This window comes from Barbus barbus, assembly GCF_936440315.1.
Source record: "Barbus barbus genome assembly, chromosome: 24".
NCBI lineage: Eukaryota > Metazoa > Chordata > Actinopteri > Cypriniformes > Cyprinidae > Barbus > Barbus barbus.
Genome location: NC_136752.1, coordinates 30696765 through 30715370, shown reverse-complemented (window position 1 = coordinate 30715370; position 18606 = coordinate 30696765). Strand labels below are relative to the sequence as shown.

Here is an 18606-nt window from a genome sequence, read left to right as displayed (position 1 = left end):
AGAACAAACAAGTCCGTAAAATAGATTTGTGAAAATAGATGAGGATGAAATATTAAAATTCCAATAAAAATACTACACATTTTGGCTAAATTTATGCTGTTTACATAAACACACCTAAAAAGGACAAAAATGTCCCTAAGGACATTGTTATGATTAACTAAAACCACACACACAAAAAGTTTGTTACATGAAATAAAATAAACTGTAACTGAATTAAAATGTGACCCTGAAGCACAAAACCAGTCATAAGGGTCAGTTTTTTAATAATCTTTCCATTGATGTATGGTTTGTTATGAGAGGACAATATTTGTCTGAGATACAACTATTTGAAAATCTGGAATCTGAGGGAGCAAAAAAATCTAAATATTGAGAAAATCTCCTTTAAAGTTGTTCAAATGAAGTTCTTAGCAATGCATATTACTAATCAAAAATTAAGTTTTGATATATTTACGGTAGGAAATTTACTAAATATCTTCATGGAGCATGATCTTAATATCCTAATGATTTTTGTCATAAAAGAGAAATGTATAATTTTGATCCATACAATGTATTGTTGGCTATTGCTACAAATATACCTGTGTTACTGACAGTGTAGGGAAGGTTACTTTGTATGTAATAGATTACAAGTTAGACTATCTAAAATATAATAATTAGTGTAACTATTTCAATTACTTTATTAAAGTAACTGATTACATTTGATTAGTTTTTAATAACTTTTCTAAGTTTCTAACAAATGTTTTGAACTGGTAATAATTTTGAAGCATGTAAAGCAGCAGGAATAAGCTTACAGAACTCAACTCTGATTACTGTCAGACTTCTCAGAATACTTCATCACTTTAATTAAGATTGTAATAGTTTCATTTTAAAACACAGCCGCCACAAAACCAGACTTTAGCTCCTCTTTTTACTTTCAGATCGTTCTGAGGTTAATACAGATTTAAAATCATAAGAAATAGTTTAATAGCTATGATACTGTTTCTGAAATCAAATCTTTGTGTAGTTATGACAGAAACACTGGCATCTAACAATGCCTTGAAAAACACAGTTAATCTTACAAAATAAAGCATAAACATAAACCCAAACAGGAAATAAAACAGTTCTGTGTCCTAAACTCCTGAAACATTGCTGTCTCATATTTTAAAGCAGTCAATGACATTTATGAAAGAAATCAATCAAATCTGTTTGTGTGTGAAAATATTCAGATGTTACCCTCTTTATAATCATTAATATTTTCAAAAGTAACTGAAACTGATTAAAATTACATTTATTTTTTATGAAATTATGTAATTTAGTTACATGTAACTAGTTACTCCCCAACACTGGCTACTCATGACTGGTTTTGTGCTCCAGGGTCACATATATATATATTTTGTAATTGCTGCTGTCCTTTTACAAATGCTTCGTGGAGATTATGATCACTTACAGCACCCTGGTGTGGTTTAAAAGCTGCAGTATGACTGATAAGAATGCTCTGGTCTGGAGAGAGTTATGAAGACGGCGCAGAGCATTCCCTCACTGACCGACATATAGATGCTTGCGTCGCGTGACACGCATGGGAAGTCGTGGCCTAATGGTTAGAGAGTCGGACTCGTAATCCAAAGGTTGTGGGTTTGAGTCTCCGGCCGGCAGGGATTGTAGGTGGGGGGAGTGAATGTCCAGCGCTCTCTCCACCCTCAATACCACGACTGAGGTGCCCTTGAGCAAGACACCGAACCCCCAACTGCTCCCCGGGCGCCGCAGCATAAATGCCCACTGCTCCGGGTGTGTGTTCATGGTGTGTGTGTGTTCACTACTGTGTGTGTGTGTGTGTGTGTGTGTGTGTGTGTTCACTGCTGTGTGTGTGTGTGTGTGTTCACTGCTGTGTGTGTGTGTGTGTTCACGGTGTGTGTGTTCACAGTGTGTGTGTGTGTGTGTGTGTTCACTGCTGTGTGTGTGTTCACTGCTGTGTGTGTGTTCACGGTGTGTGTGGTCACTGCTGTGTGTGTGTGTGTTCACTGCTGTGTGTGTGTGTGTGTGTGTGTGTGTGGTCACTGCTGTGTGTGTTCACTGCTGTGTGTGTGTTCACGGTGTGTGTGGTCACTGCTGTGTGTGTGTGTGGTCACTGCTGTGTGTGTGTGTGGTCACTGCTGTGTGTGTGTGTGTGTGTTCACTGCTGTGTGTGTGTGTGTGTGTGGTCACTGCTGTGTGTGGTCACTGCTGTGTGTGTGTGGTCACTGCTGTGTGTGTGTTCACTGCTGTGTGTGTGTTCACGGTGTGTGTGTGGTCACTGCTGTGTGTGTGTGTGGTCACTGCTGTGTGTGTGTGTGTGTGGTCACTGCTGTGTGTGTTCACTGCTGTGTGTGTGTGGTCACTGCTGTGTGTGTGTTCACTGCTGTGTGTGTGTTCACTGCTGTGTGTGTGTTCACGGTGTGTGTGTGGTCACTGCTGTGTGTGTGTGTGGTCACTGCTGTGTGTGTGTGTGTTCACTGCTGTGTGTGTGTGTGTGTGTGGTCACTGCTGTGTGTGTGTTCACGGTGTGTGTGGTCACTGCTGTGTGTGTGTGTGTGTGTTCACTGCTGTGTGTGTGTTCACTGCTGTGTGTGTGGTCACTGCTGTGTGTGTGTGTGGTCACTGCTGTGTGTGTGTGTGTGTGGTCACTGCTGTGTGTGTTCACTGCTGTGTGTGTGTTCACGGTGTGTGTGGTCACTGCTGTGTGTGTGTGTGTGTGTGTGTGTTCACTGCTGTGTGTGTGTGTGTGTGTGTGTGTGTGTGTGTTCACTGCTGTGTGTGTGTGTGTTCACTGCTCCGTGTGTGTGTGTGTGTGTGTGTGTTCACGGTGTGTGTGTGCACGTTGGATGGGTTAAATGCAGAGCACGAATTCCGAGTATGGGTCACCATACTTGGCTGAATGTCACTTTTTATAATTCAACACTGTTTCTTTCCAACAAATCCTCCTGTTCACACTGCTGCCTTCTGGGAGGCGTTACAGGGCTATATCCCACACCTCCAGACTACACAACTAAACAAAGGACTTTTTCTTATGGACTGTGCAATATATATATTGCAATATATACATGTATCAATTTGGATTTTTTTTTGGTGTATTGTTTAATCTTTTTATATTTATTATGTTTTCTGTACCACAAGGAGTTGCACCTTGAATTTTGTTGTACAAACGTGCAATGAAAGTATTCAATCAATCAATCATATATATATATATATATATAAACTAAGTTTATTTTATTTCAGATAGTAGCCAAGGCAACATTTCTCATTTTAATTTAGTTTAACTTGTCAAGTACTTAAATAACTAAAACATAAATAAGAATTAATAAAAACTATAGACATATTTGAAAAAAACTAATAAAAATGACAAAAACACAAAATTACTAAAATATTAGCCTAACTAAAATTAAAGTGAAAACAGAAGAAAAAAAAAACTCAATTCAAAATATTTTCAATAAACTATAATAGTATATCAAAGATACTAAAATAACAGTTATTAACATTACATGAATAAACAGTTATAGAAACCGTACTGTATGTATAATGAACAGTAATGTCATGATTAAAATGTCTATTTAATCAAATGCAGTTTTTGTGTTCATGCCTGATTTTCCTTGCTGAGATCGTTTACTGTCAGTTTCATGTTTAACTTCCATTAAGAAGTGTTACTACATTTATAAAGGCAAGACAACCGCAGATTTACATTTTTATTGAAGCACAAGGCCATAATATCAACTCAATTCTGAGGCCATTTCATTCTGATAAAGGGAGAATCCACATAATTGACAAACTTTACAGGACAAATGCATTAAGATCCGTCTGTTTCGGAGTTATTTCCAGCCTGAGCGATTAGTTCAGATCTCTGGGAGATTAATCAGTGATTACAAACAACAGAAAACTAACGCAGGCCTCATCAACCATCCATCATGATGCATAAATCACAAAAATAAATCTATTCTAACAAGAGGAACACATAATCCATAAACTGAGCAAAACATGTTTAGTATTAAACAAGAAGCCATAGAAATACCCCCCAATGTGGGTTAATGAACTCATTATCAAGTAATATCCTGAGAAATATTCATTCACAATTGCTTTTTATAAAGATTGTACAAAAGCTTATGCTGTAAATGTGAAAACGGCCAGTTCTATCCATCATTAGCAGGAAGTGAAAGTCTTGCTCCATCAGCTGGAGATATTAATGACTCCAGAGTACTCTGCATACGCTCATGTTTACCGTGGTACTGATGAGGTGAAGCAGCACACCTGCAGATGATGTGATTGTGTTTCTCTTCAGATCCTCTCCTCATTCTCTGGATCATCTGAAGTGACGAGGAACGAGGCTAAATCTTGGTGAAAGACTGCAGGATTACGTTGGGCAAACGTCTCTTCAGCACTAAACACCAAACACACACGGTGAGCGCTCTCATATTAACTGATGCAGCTCAGATTTAAGACTGTTTAAGACCTGCACAGATATATTTGATACCATATGAGTGGTGTAGGACAATGTCTACAGTTAAAGTTAAAGTGATGAGTAGACTGAGGCTGGGCTCAGGTTGATGTGTTTCGACCCGCCACCATATCAAAACTAACCACAAATGGATTTGACTTCGTTGAATAAACGTGAGCACTGCATGTTTTTATATCACTGTATTTCTGAAGGAAACCGACTGCGATGGTGAGCTCAAGGCTGCTGTGTGTACAGCCTCTCCCGGGGAAACCTCTGTTTCTGCCGCTCTAAAAGCGCCTCCTGCTGGCAGAGAATGAATTTGCTTTTAGAGCGGCAGAAATATAGTGGTTTCCACGTTAATGGCAGTGAACAAAGCAGCACACCACCGGACTTCACTTACGTTCATTCAATGAAATCATAGCCTTTTGAAGTTTATTCCTCACACTCATCCATACCGCAATTCTGGTCTTTCCATCCCCAAATGTAAGACCTTCTTGTACAATTTAAGACTTTACGGCCTTAAATTTGATACAACTGAATGTAATGCCTTTTAAGGACCCGCGGGAACCCTGGTATTTGTCACGGTGTCTGCAGCACAAGCCTCATCAGCTGCTGTTAGTGTCGTTCACACTGGAAACGCTCCATTCATCATGAGCTCACCTGACTGACTGTGTGCAGACGTCTCTGAAGGACTTCTGGGTAATGAAGGAGCTGCTGTTTTCTGTTCTAATTCTGTTCCTGTCACTGGAAGAGTCATAAAAACACATGTCAGTTCAACCCTATAAAGCCTCTGTATCATATTTGTTCAATTTCTAAGGCCTCTAAATGATCAAATGTTGCTGTTAAACCCGTTTCACACCCGATCTCCTCATGTCTTCTATCGTCTGATTGAGAGTTTAGAGTGTTTTATCCAGTAAAAGCTCTTTTAGTGTAACTGTAGAAGCGTCCAGCTTCAGCTGCTGCTTCTCGTGTCAAATCTGGTCTGATTTTGATCAAGTAAACATCAGAATAACTGCAGTCATATCTCCATATGAACTCTTACTGGACTGAAGCAGCTCAGCTTTACTTGATTCTCCATCAATCATATTCTAGATAAATCAGTGCGTCTCAAATCTGATCATCAGGATAAAAATTTACCCTTATGACTGATTTTGTGGTCCAGGGTCACATTTGCAGTTTTTTAATTATATTTTAGGTTCAATAAACTCTTCCATTTCAAAATACAATATTTTTCTTACTATTATTTTCATATGTCAAGGTTAAGATCCCTGCACACACTGATGATTTACCGTCTGTACCGGAGCGCTGTGAGATCAGAGTCTGATAATGAGAATGCTGACGAATCAACGCCCGTTTCTTAGCCATCAGAGATGTGCTGTGATCCTCGAGAGCTCCGATCATCTGACGAGCCTGAGACAGAGCAACAACATGTCAATGAAGCTGAAGTCTGCTCCAGAGACCCAAGGAGAAGCAGTGGGTTTACTGCACACCTCTCGGAGCAGGTCTGTAGTGCTCATCATGATGTCTTCTTCAATCCCTAGCGCCCTCTTCAACGACTCTAAAGTCTGCTGCAACTCAGCGTGCTGCTTGCGTTCTCTCAGCGCTTGATTCAGACGCCACGTTTGCTTATACAGCGTCAGATCAGACATCAGCCGCACTGGATGATGGGCCGCTGCGACTGATTTACATTTCAGCTGGAAAACATATGAAGATCAGGTTTTACTGATACACAACAGGTTATGATGATCTTATAGCACATTAATGGAGTGTCTGGGGTTTTAGCTGCATGCCAGCTTCACTGGAACAATGTGAAATAAAATATAAAAGCACAAAAAATTATTTTAAGCTTGCTTTAAAAAGAAAAACACAGTATTCAGGGTTTGCTGAGTAATGTAATTGTATTAATGGAAAAGAGATTCTAATACAGATGCCTTAATGAAGTACAGTCAAACCTAACATCATTCAGACAGCAGATATCATGTTTGATATTTGTTCGGTGCAGGACTCTATAGCTCATTTCTGTAAGTGAGGAGAGCAAAATAAAGTAAACTGTGATATATTACACCCAAATATTCTTCATAGAGTGGACTAGCGGATCAAAAATGATTCAGACTCTTTGAGCGGAGCATATTTTGCTAATGTGATGTTTTTCCACCACAGACTGAACTAAATGAAGCATTGTTTGGTGATTGGTCGAGCTAAACTGGTTTTATCTAATTGTTCTTAAATTTAACATCTGATAGGTATTCAGCTGAATTCATTACATTCCTTTCTATCAAAGTTATCTGACATTATCAAGATCAGTTTGTTCTGACGCAGTTTAACTCTGAGCTCTTCTCATATTTTATTACTAATTTCTAAACTATAGAGAATAAACTGTGATATAATGTGAGAAATGTTGAAGGTGTCTGAACAGATTTTGGTTTGACTGGATAATAATTTAGTTTTTTCTTGTAAATATTTTATGCCGATGGATTTCTTATTGGATTTATTTTTACTTTAACTGTAAAATGATGCATATATTCAGAGACCTGCATGCTCTAATATGGTGTATCTAGCAAATCAATTGTTTTTGCATATAATTTTTGCTTTTCACAGAAAATAATACCTCAGTGAGCAAAACAAAGAGACTTACAAGCAATGGATGCTGAGCTGCTTGCTGTGTTTTCCTGAAGAGAAGAGAGATATTTAATGAATAAAGCAATCGTTCAGAGTGAGTAACACCAGCTGAACGAATGAATCGATCTGATCGTCCAGATGCTTCCTGAAAGACTCACCGTCTGGCCTTTGCTCTTAAGAGGCTGATGTTCATCTTCTCATCATACTCCTCAAACGTCTCGATGTCAACTTCACCCTCGCTGTACCACTCATTCTAGGATCACAATACAGCACAATCAGAGCACAGCGATTCAAACAGACTTCCTCCTTCAGGATGATATTAGGGCTGGGGATTGAGACTAACGTCATGATTTCATCTGGATTCACATGCTTGTGATTCAACTCAATCTGATTCATTCAGATATATATGCAATCAGGATATGGCAATCACAATATTACAATGTGCAAACAAATATATAAATTGCGCTTAAGGCAGCTTTTCTAATAAAAATGTATGCAAAAAGTTTTCAGTGATATAATTGTTTTTATGTTATTGAAGTTATGATATCAGTGAATGTTATAACTTCTCATGACAGATTTATTCAAACATACATGAAATACTGAAGAACAGGTTAAGTAAAATATAATGAATATATAATATAATATATATTTATCATAATGCTTCTTTAAGAGTTATTTTGTCTTTTTTACTGGCATCTTTCTGCAGCTGAATCACAGATTAATCAATGACATGATTGAGTTTAGTGAGTTGATCTGATTCTATCAACACCTTCTGATGTTCATTCATGTTTATTGATTGAATTTCTTTATAACATTGACAGAATCTGAAAGCTGAGACTGTTTAAAATATAAAGCACAAAGCTTGTTGAGATTAAGTTTTGTTCACACATCAACTAAAAACAGCACAGATCGATTCCTGCAGTTTATCAGTATTTGTAGCTGATATACGATGGAGTGCTGACTTACGCTGTCTTCTGTGGTCCATCCGTCACTGGAGTACATGCTGGATTGATTGAATGCTGCAGCAGAATCCGCTCCTGGATCGTCTGAAGCCTGTGGTTTTCTCCTCCTGTTCTGGATCTTCTCAGGTCTGGGTCCAGGTGTTTTAGTGTGAGAAGGAACGGAGAAACTCTGCGAGACTGATGAGCTGCGACCCGCTAATAAAGAGCATGTAACGGAGGAGGATCTGTCTGTCTCTTTGACACTAAGATCCCTGCCTGCAGAGGTTTTCAGAGGATGATTGCCGTCTGCGATCGTCTCCTCTATTTTGACGCGGGGTGACGAGTCTCCGATGTTCTGTGGGTTCTGGTTGTCATCTGTTTGGTCCGTATAATGGCAGGCCTCGATCTTAATGTGCACAGATCTGTTCTCTGACTCAGGCTGGTCAGAGCCGCTCCTGCATGGATGTTTGGATGAAGAGTCGCCGCTGTAAGACTCTACTTTAATGATAACTGGCCCACCGTCTTCTGAGAGCAGACCACTGCGATCTGGTTCTGGATCTTCACCTGGTTCTGTTTTAATAGAGACTGAGGACTGGTGTGTGGTTTCTCTCTCTTGGCTCTTTTCGGTTGATTTCTCGGTGCATACGGCGGGTTCAGAAGCGGTCGGGCTGCTCACACTGGGACTGACAAACATGGGCAGTTTTATTAACCTATATCCTCCGGGAAGTAACAATGTGGAAGCAGTTCCTGCTGATTCTGGAGCTTTTCCAGTCTGTTCGAGACTCGCGGCCTTGCTCTCAGCAGAAGGTGGGCATATTCTGAAGGAAAACATGCCAGCTTTACCAAGTAAACCGTTCTGTAGACCCGGAACTGCAACACTTCCAAAGGTAAAGCCGGTGCTTCCTTGCACTGCGTGGATTCTGGGTACGATGAACGGAAGGGGTTCAGATGAAGCCTTCTGTGAAGCTGCTGGATTCCGTGGCATAGATGTGGTCATCTGAGCTGATTGTGGCTCCTGTTGAGCACCTCCTGTGGAGAAGCGAGGTGAGAAGGTTTCATTTGATGTGTACAGCCCTATGATTTTCATGATGCAGAAAACACAAACAAAACAGCAAAATCCAGTCATAAAAATGGAATTTACTGTATAACGTGGCTTGTTACAGAACTTGGCAATATTTGGATGAATAAATCAAAACTAGGGCTGTAAAATGAATGAAATGGTGGTAACTTCACTAGGATTTCAACATTTCATTTCAGAAAACTATTGGCAGATACACACAGAAACTCAACAGCATCACTACAACCCGCCAAAATAAAAGTTCCATTTAAATACAATATTAAATATATTATAACAGATATATTAATATTGTGCAGAAGATTATAATAATAAAATAGTAAATAATAATAATAATAATAATAATAATAATAATAACAACAACAACCGTAAATATCCAATTAAGGAGCTAAAGCACAACAGAGGCAAACTGAGGAGCTAAGCATGACTAACTGTAGCAATGAGTAATAAAAACATTTTAAGTTGATTTTAGTCAAAATAACTGAAAAATCATAAATACAACCACAACTAATATGATTTATTGGCTTATCCCTTTTGACCAATAGGTGGCACTGTTACCAAACTGATGTGGCGTGGTCAGTTTGAGGTGATAAAGGTATACACAAAGTTTGGTGTGATGATGTCAAAGCTTGGCAGAGATACAGGCATTTGGCATCATTCCAGCAAATGCACTGATACGTTAAACAATAACCGTTATGTATACGACACGAAATCTGTAACTTTGTCAGCACAGTCTGAAGATGATCAAATTTGGTGAAAATCAGACCAATGGTCTAGGAGGAGTAGGAAAAAGCAGGTTTTCAACAAATTAAAACGGCAGCAGGAAGTTTGGCTGACTATGGCAAAATTGGCAGCTATGTTCTCAGCATGACCCAAGGAATATATTGAGATCACTTTCATTACAATAAGCCAATTGAATCAAATGTTATTAGCATATTTTGAAACTCCTTTATAACTTTTGCCACAAGGTGGCGCTGCCCCAAACATTTAAGTACCATCAGGGCATCAAAGACACATATATATAACGCCACTATGTTCATAAAATATAGCATTTTACGATCAAATTTAAAATGGCCAATGCCCAAAATGACTGACATGGAAAAATTTGGGTAAAGTTCGACTCGGCTTGCTGCATTAAATCTAAAGAGACAAGGTTTTGTGAGTTTTGGTCAAACCATTCAGAAGTTATGAGCAAAAATAGCCATTTTTCATTTCTCCTGACCACTAGGTGGCGCTGCGATAAAACTGTGCAGTAAGCCTCAGGTCATGCTTGTTATTACACACACCGAATTTGGTGTCAATACGGTAAACCGTTGCGGAGATATAGCCTCACATCCATTTTTCATCAAATTCATTCATGCGTCATTTGAGAAGGGTTTGACTAATCAACTTTATTTCCAGAACTTTTTGCCAGCATGGTTTGAAGATGACCATTTTGGTGAAAATCAGACTTTTTCAAACTATTAAAAACTGTGAAAAAATTAAACCTTACGATTTTTACATTTAGGTGTTCATTCGACTTGGCAAGAATTTCCCTTCTAGACCTTATGGTTCAAAAGTTATTAGAACATGAGTGAAACTTTGGACAAGTGGTGGCGCTAGAGAGCTTGAGTTAGAGACACCAAACTGGCTGTGGTTAGCATTGAGACGGTCCTCTATCTGTGTGCCAAATTTCACAACTTCCCCGCAAGCGGTTCCATGGGCTGCCATAGACTTCCAGAGCGGAAGAATAATAAGAGCACCAACGGATACAACAGGAGCCTTCGGCGCTTGGCCCCTAATAATGCAACTTATTCAAACAACACATTGTAAAAAAAAATTAAAATAAATAAAAAAAAATAAAAAAATTTTAAACCGTAATTTAATTTGCTTACTTTTTAAAAAAAATGAAACATTTCACAGGGCACTATTATTGTTAAAATTTTTAACTATTCAGTTGTATGTGTTTTATGAATTAAATTAATCATCCTTTTTGATTAATAAAATTGAATAAAACCATTAAAAGTGAAAAATTCAAACGAAAAACAGAATTCAGGAAAATATAAAGCATTTGATAAGGCTCTAGAAGTGCTATTGGAGATTGTTGAGAACACAGCAGCACTGCGAGTACCTGAGCCGCCGGCGCCGGTCTGCACCTGCACAGGTAACGCTGCAGTGATGGGCACCAGCTGGATCATCTGGCCGTTAAACTGACACATGTTCACCCCCGTCATACCAGCGACCGGCTGCAGAACCACCTGCTGCCCCGGAGGAAGAGCCGAGACCGGCAGAACTGTCTCCGCACCGGAGAGGGGCGGAGCTACCGTGTCACGCCCAGGGTTAGGATCGCCGAGAGACTGTGTACATCTGATGCCGTTAGGACCCCAGGGCATCACCGGAGATCGGGTAATGGGCATTTTGAGTGCTTTACTCTGGTTCGCTTGGCTCACTAAACAAGACAAAGTAAAAGTAGTTTACAGATGTTATAAACAGTGGTGGCCAGAATTATTAGAGCACTAGTATTATCAGCAGCTAAAAATGGTGTTAAGTCAGTTATTTCTATCTTCTGCTGTAGTGTGTCAGAAGGAAATATCAGTTTACATTTCCAAACATTCATTTAGCATTAATTGTAATAATCCAGTGAGATTTTTGTGTTCCACACAGAGATCTTTGCAGGAGGTTTCTTGAAGCGTCAAAAATATTTCATTCTAAAGCAACTTTTTGTATTCAATGTGTAATTAATTTTAGACACATCACAGTAATTAATGAATCGCTATGCATACATTAGGGTTCAGTGCCTCGTACCTGTGTGTTTTGAGGGATTGATCGCTGGAGCGGGGTTTGAACCCCTCGTCTCTTTGAGCGTCCGGACCTGAAGTGTTTTGGGAAGCGACCGGCTGGTGTTTTGAGGCAGGGGTTTTATTCTGCCAGTGACGTACGCTGCCAGACGATTGGCTGGATGCAGCGCTCCAATCCGGCCCAGGATCAGTTTAGCCTGAGCGTATGTTTTTCCATTAACCTGAAATCAAGGAAGAGAGGTTTATGCTTAATCTGAGATCAAACACTCATTTAGAGACTAGTTTAATCCCCCAAACTGAGCAAGACTTCACCTTTATTGGTCCAGAACGCACTAGCGTCTTCTTGTCAGCCGTCAGATGACCGGCAGGAACGGCACGAGACAGAAGAGGAAAGTGCTTCACCTGTTTCTCATCAGGTGTGTTTGTCTGTGTGATGTGCAGGTTCTCTTTAACATTCAGTTTGTTGACTTTCTGAGAGGAAGAGCTCCTCGGATGTGACGGCTCCTCTCGTTTCTTCACATTCTTCCTCGGCTCACGACTCTTTTCCGGCGGCGTCTGGCCGAGCGACACGAAGACCTTGTAAATCAATGTGGATCCACACTTGTCTTTTTTCAGATCTTTGGAGAGGAGCTCCACTTTGTAGATGTCGATGTGGACCACCGATGCGAGGTGATTCATGCTGATGCAGCGGAAGAGTTCTTTAAGCACCAGCGACCGATGAGTCTCCCAGTTACACCCCGAGAGGATTTCCAGCACTTTAGTGGGCTCCGGCTCTCCCGCCTCACAGCTCTCACCTAGAAAGACACAACAAAAACATGAACAACTGTGTCCCTGGAGCACAAAAACAGTCAGTTTTTTTAAAATTGAGATTCATACATTATCTGAATAAATTATCTTTCCATTGATGTATGGTTTGTTATGATAGGACAATATTTGTCTGAGATACAACTATTTGAAAATCTGAAAATATCACATTTGTAATCATGGCCATTTTCATGGAGAAAAATACAGCTCTCTATTGAGTGTGATATTGATTAACTATAAAATGATATAAATATATAAGTTTTCTGTCCCTATATCTTGAATTTTGTGGTCAATCTAAATGTATTTTAATAGACTGAATCATGCAGTGAAAGAACACACACTAGTCTAGACTTCATGTAATGTATGTGTGCGCTCTGGAGGGGTGTTTTGATTGGTTTTTGCAAATACTGGGTAATATCAAATCCCACATCATTAAAACAACAATTACGATATTATCACAGATGACATATATCGCACACCCCTACTTTCTGCTCTAATTTAAGACCCTTTTAGGCCTTAATTGTGCATTATTTATTCTGTTGTTTACCTGTTTATTTCTGTTGAACTGCTTTGAAACAATCTGTTCTGTATAAAGCACCATCGAAGTAAAGCTGAGTTTATTCATACACATCGAAGTAAAAGCATGAAAGAGTTTCTCCTACTGACCTGGATTCTGAGACGCAGGGAGACCCGGCTGAGACATGGCACTGATCTTCAGTCCACCGGAGAGAACAAGACAAAGGCAAGAAGATGAAAATCTACAGAAACACTCTTGCGTGTGTGTGTGTATGTGTGTGTGTGAATGAGAGAGTGTGTGTGTGCGTGTGTGCGTGTGAGAGAGAGTGTGTGTGTATGAGAGAGAGAGTGTGTGTGAGCGCGTGTGTGTGTGTGTGTGTGTGTGTGTGTGAGAGAGAGTGTGTGTGTGTGTGTATGAGAGAGAGAGTGTGTGTGAGCGTGTGTGTGTGAGCGTGTGTGTGTGTGTGTGTGTGCGTGTGTGTGAGAGAGCGTGTGTGTGTGAGCGTGTGAGTGTGTGTGTAAATTCTAATTTTGTACTTGAATATGATCAATATTGGAGTTCTATTCTAATTTAAAAGGCATAATTTCAGTCGTTTGTCTTCTCTGCTGAGGCCACAACAGGCGCATCCAGCACTAATGCACATTTCTTCAAAGCAATAAAATAACACGGATATCTTTGAAAAAACAAATAATGTTTAAAATACTGTTTATAAACCATATATAATTAAGTTGCTTAAACAATTAGAAACAAAACCGCATCATGCATGTATAGTTTAATACAAAGGACTGAAAACCAATCACTAAGAGTTCTTTCTTCATTTAAATCATGAGATGCAGTGGATGGGGAAGAAACCACCATAAAGTCTCCACATGTGTTTTAAAAGCTGAACTTGCATTCATTTCCCATGCTTTCTAAACATGTCTCTCTTGTGTAACGCTGATAGATGTCCCTCTAGACAATGTGATAAATACGCGTCTAAATATTCGGCTTGGTTTCAGTTTTGCTGTAAACAAGATATTCTCTGCACTGATGCTCTGTTTGTCTGCAATATTTTGACTGAACAACGCAGCAGCGCTGCATCCAGTGTCTTCAACTAGACCGGCTACACCACTATAATACAGCGACACCATCATCATCATCACATCTCTGCCTGACGCACACCTAACATTCAGAGGCAGCGCTTTTGCATCAGATGTGGATTTTTATTTTGGATTCAACAAATATTTGAAATTCAATTTTTTTGACAGCCCTAGTGTGTGTGTGTGAGAGTGTGTGAGAGAGTGAGTGTGTGTGTGTGTGTGTGAGAGAGAGTGTGTGTGTGTGTGTGTGTGTGTGTGAGTGAGTGAGTGAGTGAGTGAGTGAGTGAGTGAGTGAGTGAGTGAGTGAGTGAGTGAGTGAGTGAGTGTGTGTGTGTGAGAGAGTGTGTGTGAGAGAGTGAGTGTGTGTGTGAGAGAGAGTGAGAGAGAGACAGTGAGTGAGTGTGTGAGTGTGTGTGTGTGTGTGTTTAAAGTACCGTGTCATCAGCAGCTGGAGCGCTTCGTTTAGCCGGCAGTAAGTGCACCTGCAGCGGAGGGTTGCTGTTGTATTCTCGCACACGAGCACACGTCATCATGCTCTCCAGATACAAATACACCGGATCCTTCTCCGTCTGCTGCACCTGTGACCAGGACAAACAGAAACACCAGTTACAGGAAAACTCAAATAAACAATCCAAATATAGTGGGAAGTAGGAGTGGGCGATATGGAAAAAATATCATATCACAATTTTTTTTTTTTTTTTAAATATCACAATTCATGATTTTAACACGATTCTGTCATGTTAGTTTTACTATTTTGATTTTACAAGTTGTGTGAGCATTACAGCCAAACTAGAAACACAAAGCCTTTCAAGATAACAGAAAACAAAAAACAGGCATGGCAGATATTTAGGCCAAAGTGGGCCAAGATAAAAATCTGTGTCATTATTTAATCTTTCTTATTACAAAATTTACATTTAGTCATTTGGCAGACGCTTTTATCCAAAGTATAAGTAAAATAAGAACAAAGATACACATTACAAATACACATAATATACAAATAAAACAAACAGTGCTTTATTTTCAGGTACAATAGGTGTATTTAGCAGAGCATTCAATGACATTGAATGAACAAATATAAAAATAAAACACAGACTGATTCCTAAAGCAACTGTATTCAAGTGTTTCAGTCAAGAATAGTGAGGGATTTTTCTCCGTTTTGTTATTTTGTTAACATTAAATTAATAGTTCCCCCAAAAATAAATATTCTGTCATCTGTCTGTCAATTCTGTCATAATGTTTTATTTTTATACCATCATTTACTCAAAAGTTGTTTTAAACCTGAATGAGTTTCTTTCTTCTGCTGAACATAAATGCTATTTTGAAGAAGGTGGAAAACCAATCAGCTGCTGGTCCTCAGTGACTTCCACAGGATTTTTCTTTCCTATCAAAGACAATGTTTGTTACCCTCATTCTTCAAAATATCTTGTTTTGGGTTCAGCACAAGAAATTAATAGAGGTTTGGGACAACATGTGAGTGAGTAAATAATGACAGAAATTAAATTTTAGGGTGAACTATCCCTTTAATGACAGTCGACAGCATGTTTAGTGTCCTGTCCCTTTAAGAGCTGCACGCATCTAATATACAGACACGCATCTGCTTCTCTCTTAACTATTTACTTTCATTTTAGAGATAAGCAACTGAGTCTGTATGTAAACCTTGTGTGTTTTGACAGTATTAGCGCAAAAGATAAGTTAGTTGAGTAATCAGGCGCTGTTAGACAGGCTTTTTAGCGCGCGTGCTTCAGGTGTATGCGCTCAGAACAAGCGCACGTCAGACCAGCGCGCGAATTAAACATTTAACCAGCAAGGCTTGTGTGCAAATAATGTACTTTTGCGATCATGAATAAGTGCAGTGTCCTGTCAGAGTAACTCTACTGCTGTATGTGGTGTTGTACAGTATATAGAGAACGCGGCGCCAGAACTGTATTTGATATAATGTGCGCTGTAGCACGATACTACCATATTTCTTCAAAAGCAGATCGTGGAGACATTTTTATCGTCCACGATCAAAAATCGTCACATCGCACACCTCTAGTGGGAAGTTAGGAATGTAAGGTTATTATCAGTATCGTGATGTCTTGATGATCAGCAGCTGACCTGAGCCTGGGGCCGGGGCCGGGGCGCGGGGGCATGATAGCGCAGCGCTCGTCTCGATAGCTCGGCTCCGGCGGCTCTGGGAGTGAAGAGCGGCTCGGGATCGTTCTCTCCTGCTCTCCTCTGCCACAGGCTGCTTATCCTGAGCGCCGGCTCCGGCCTGCCGTCTGACCCGGGGCCGGCCACGGCTGAGTGACCACACAAGAGACACGCCATCACTCACAACACAACACACAACCTACACTGACCAGGTCACTTCACTCAGATCTGTCAGAGAAAATCAGTGCGCAAACACTGAAAACAACTGACTTTTGACATCTATATGAGCACAACAGCAGTCATCAGTAACACAGGTATATCTGTAGCAATAACCAACAATACATTGTATGGATCAAAATTATACATTTTTCTTTTATGACAAAAATCATTAGGATATAAAGATCATGTTCCATGAAGATATTTAGTACATTTGCTACCGTAAATATATCAAAACTTCATTTTTGATTAGTAATATGCATTGCTAAGAACTTCATTTGAACAACTTTAAAGGAGATTTTCTCAATATTTAGATTTTTTTGCTCCCTCAGATTCCAGATTTTCAAATAGTTGTATCTCAGACAAATATTGTCCTATCATAACAAACCATACATCAATGGAGAGATTATTCCATGACTGACCCTTATGACTGGTTTTGTGCTCCAGGGTCACATATAGTTTTATTCATTAAAGTTTTAGTTATTTTAGTACAAAACATTTCTCATTTTAACTCTTAGTTTAACTTGCTGTACTAAAAAAAACCTAAAAGCTATAAAGAATAAAAACAACAAAATTAAAAATATAAAAATGTAAATATGAGTAAAAGTACTAGATGGGCAGTGATTGGCTGCTGCAGACTTACGGAAGGCCACCCGGCTGCTGGCGCTGTGCTGGGAGCGGACGAGGACGATCTTGTGTTTGAAGCAGCCGCAGCTGAACATGCACTGAACGCGTCTGCAGTGAACGGATCCTCGTGCTTCTCTGTTCAGACTGCCACAGACACAGCCCAGACGGCAGAAGTCTTTAACACACACACCTTCCCTGAGCTGCCGCGTCTTCACCGCTTTCTGAACAGAGCAAAGCAGAGCACGTTTATACATCCCTCTTAATCTGGGTATTAGAGGACACAAGGGGCTATCCCAGTGTGAGGAAACGGAACAATATGTTTATATTAAATCCTGTGCTAATGCCTATGTTTGATAATCCAGTGGGGAAAAACTTTAATTTCTTTAGAGTAGCACAGCGATTCCCAAACATTTCTGTCAGCTTACACTTCAAATATTTAACGACGCATTCACAAGATACTAGTCACATGACATGCAAGTAAACAGATAAAATATCAAATCTTTTTAGTAACTGTTCTATTTTAAAATGATTATTTATAATATTTCAAAAGATCAGTGTAGCAACCTAAGAAAGTACTGGTAATATAAGGTAACTACATGGGGTACGGGTAGCTTCAGGGTTAGTACCTAGTTATTATCTAGTTATTGCAATTATTATAATAAGCACAGAGTATGTACATGAGCAATGGGACTGTAAAATAAAGATTTTTTACAGATTTTTTAATTATATATTTATATAAATAAGCAAACCAATATAAAATATTGAATTTTGTTTTTATTTTAAATTATATATAATATTTAAAAGTATTTTAAATGTATTTATCTATATAAATAAGCAAATATATGTGAAGTATTAATTTATATATTGTTCCATTTCATTGTTTTGTAATTATTATAATATTATGAATTATTATTTATTTATATAAGTAAATCAATTGTAATTAATTTAATAAATTAATAATTATTTATAAAATAATTATAAAAAAATAAAACATAAAAAACAAAAACACCTATATTTGTCGTCATAATATTGTGATTTGAACTGCAATACGGTTCATTTCAGATTGCTATTGAAAACCCTGCGGTAGCATAAAAATGACAGCGTCCAGCTCCAGTAATCAGATGTGTAAGAGCGTTAGGGCTGGCAAATAAAAATTATTTGTTGAATTAAAAAATAAAAATCCACATCTGAATGTTAGGTGTGCGTCAGGCAGAGATGTGATGATGATGATGGTGTCGCTGTATTATAGTGGTGTAGCCGGTCTAGTTGAAGACACTGGATGCAGCGCTGCTGCGTTGTTCAGTCAAAATATTGCAGACAAACAGAGCATCAGTGCAGAGAATATCTTGTTTACAGCAAAACTGAAACCAAGCCGAATAT

General features: G+C 39.1%; 1 protein-coding gene across 4 annotated transcripts in view; it reads right to left on the bottom strand.

Moving 5' to 3' along the window:
• Positions 1–3677: 3677 nt before the first annotated feature.
• LOC306843395 (MAX gene-associated protein-like) overlaps positions 3678–18606 on the bottom strand; it is a 33406-nt gene continuing 18477 nt past the window's right edge. For 3 of the 4 annotated variants that reach the window (XM_079374875.1, XM_079374872.1, XM_079374873.1), the window contains 14 exons: positions 17243–17447; positions 16348–16532; positions 14685–14828; positions 13321–13366; positions 12163–12644; positions 11858–12071; positions 11184–11501; positions 8024–9027; positions 7216–7310; positions 7074–7107; positions 5929–6132; positions 5728–5848; positions 5099–5182; positions 3678–4381 (listed from right to left, as the gene is read on the bottom strand). In XM_079374875.1, coding sequence (XP_079231001.1) covers positions 4329–4381; positions 5099–5182; positions 5728–5848; positions 5929–6132; positions 7074–7107; positions 7216–7310; positions 8024–9027; positions 11184–11501; positions 11858–12071; positions 12163–12644; positions 13321–13366; positions 14685–14828; positions 16348–16532; positions 17243–17447 — 3189 coding nt within the window. In that variant the 3' untranslated portion in view covers positions 3678–4328. The remainder of the gene's footprint in view (positions 4382–5098; positions 5183–5727; positions 5849–5928; positions 6133–7073; positions 7108–7215; positions 7311–8023; positions 9028–11183; positions 11502–11857; positions 12072–12162; positions 12645–13320; positions 13367–14684; positions 14829–16347; positions 16533–17242; positions 17448–18606) is intronic. The other variant, XM_079374874.1, reaches the window with a different exon arrangement.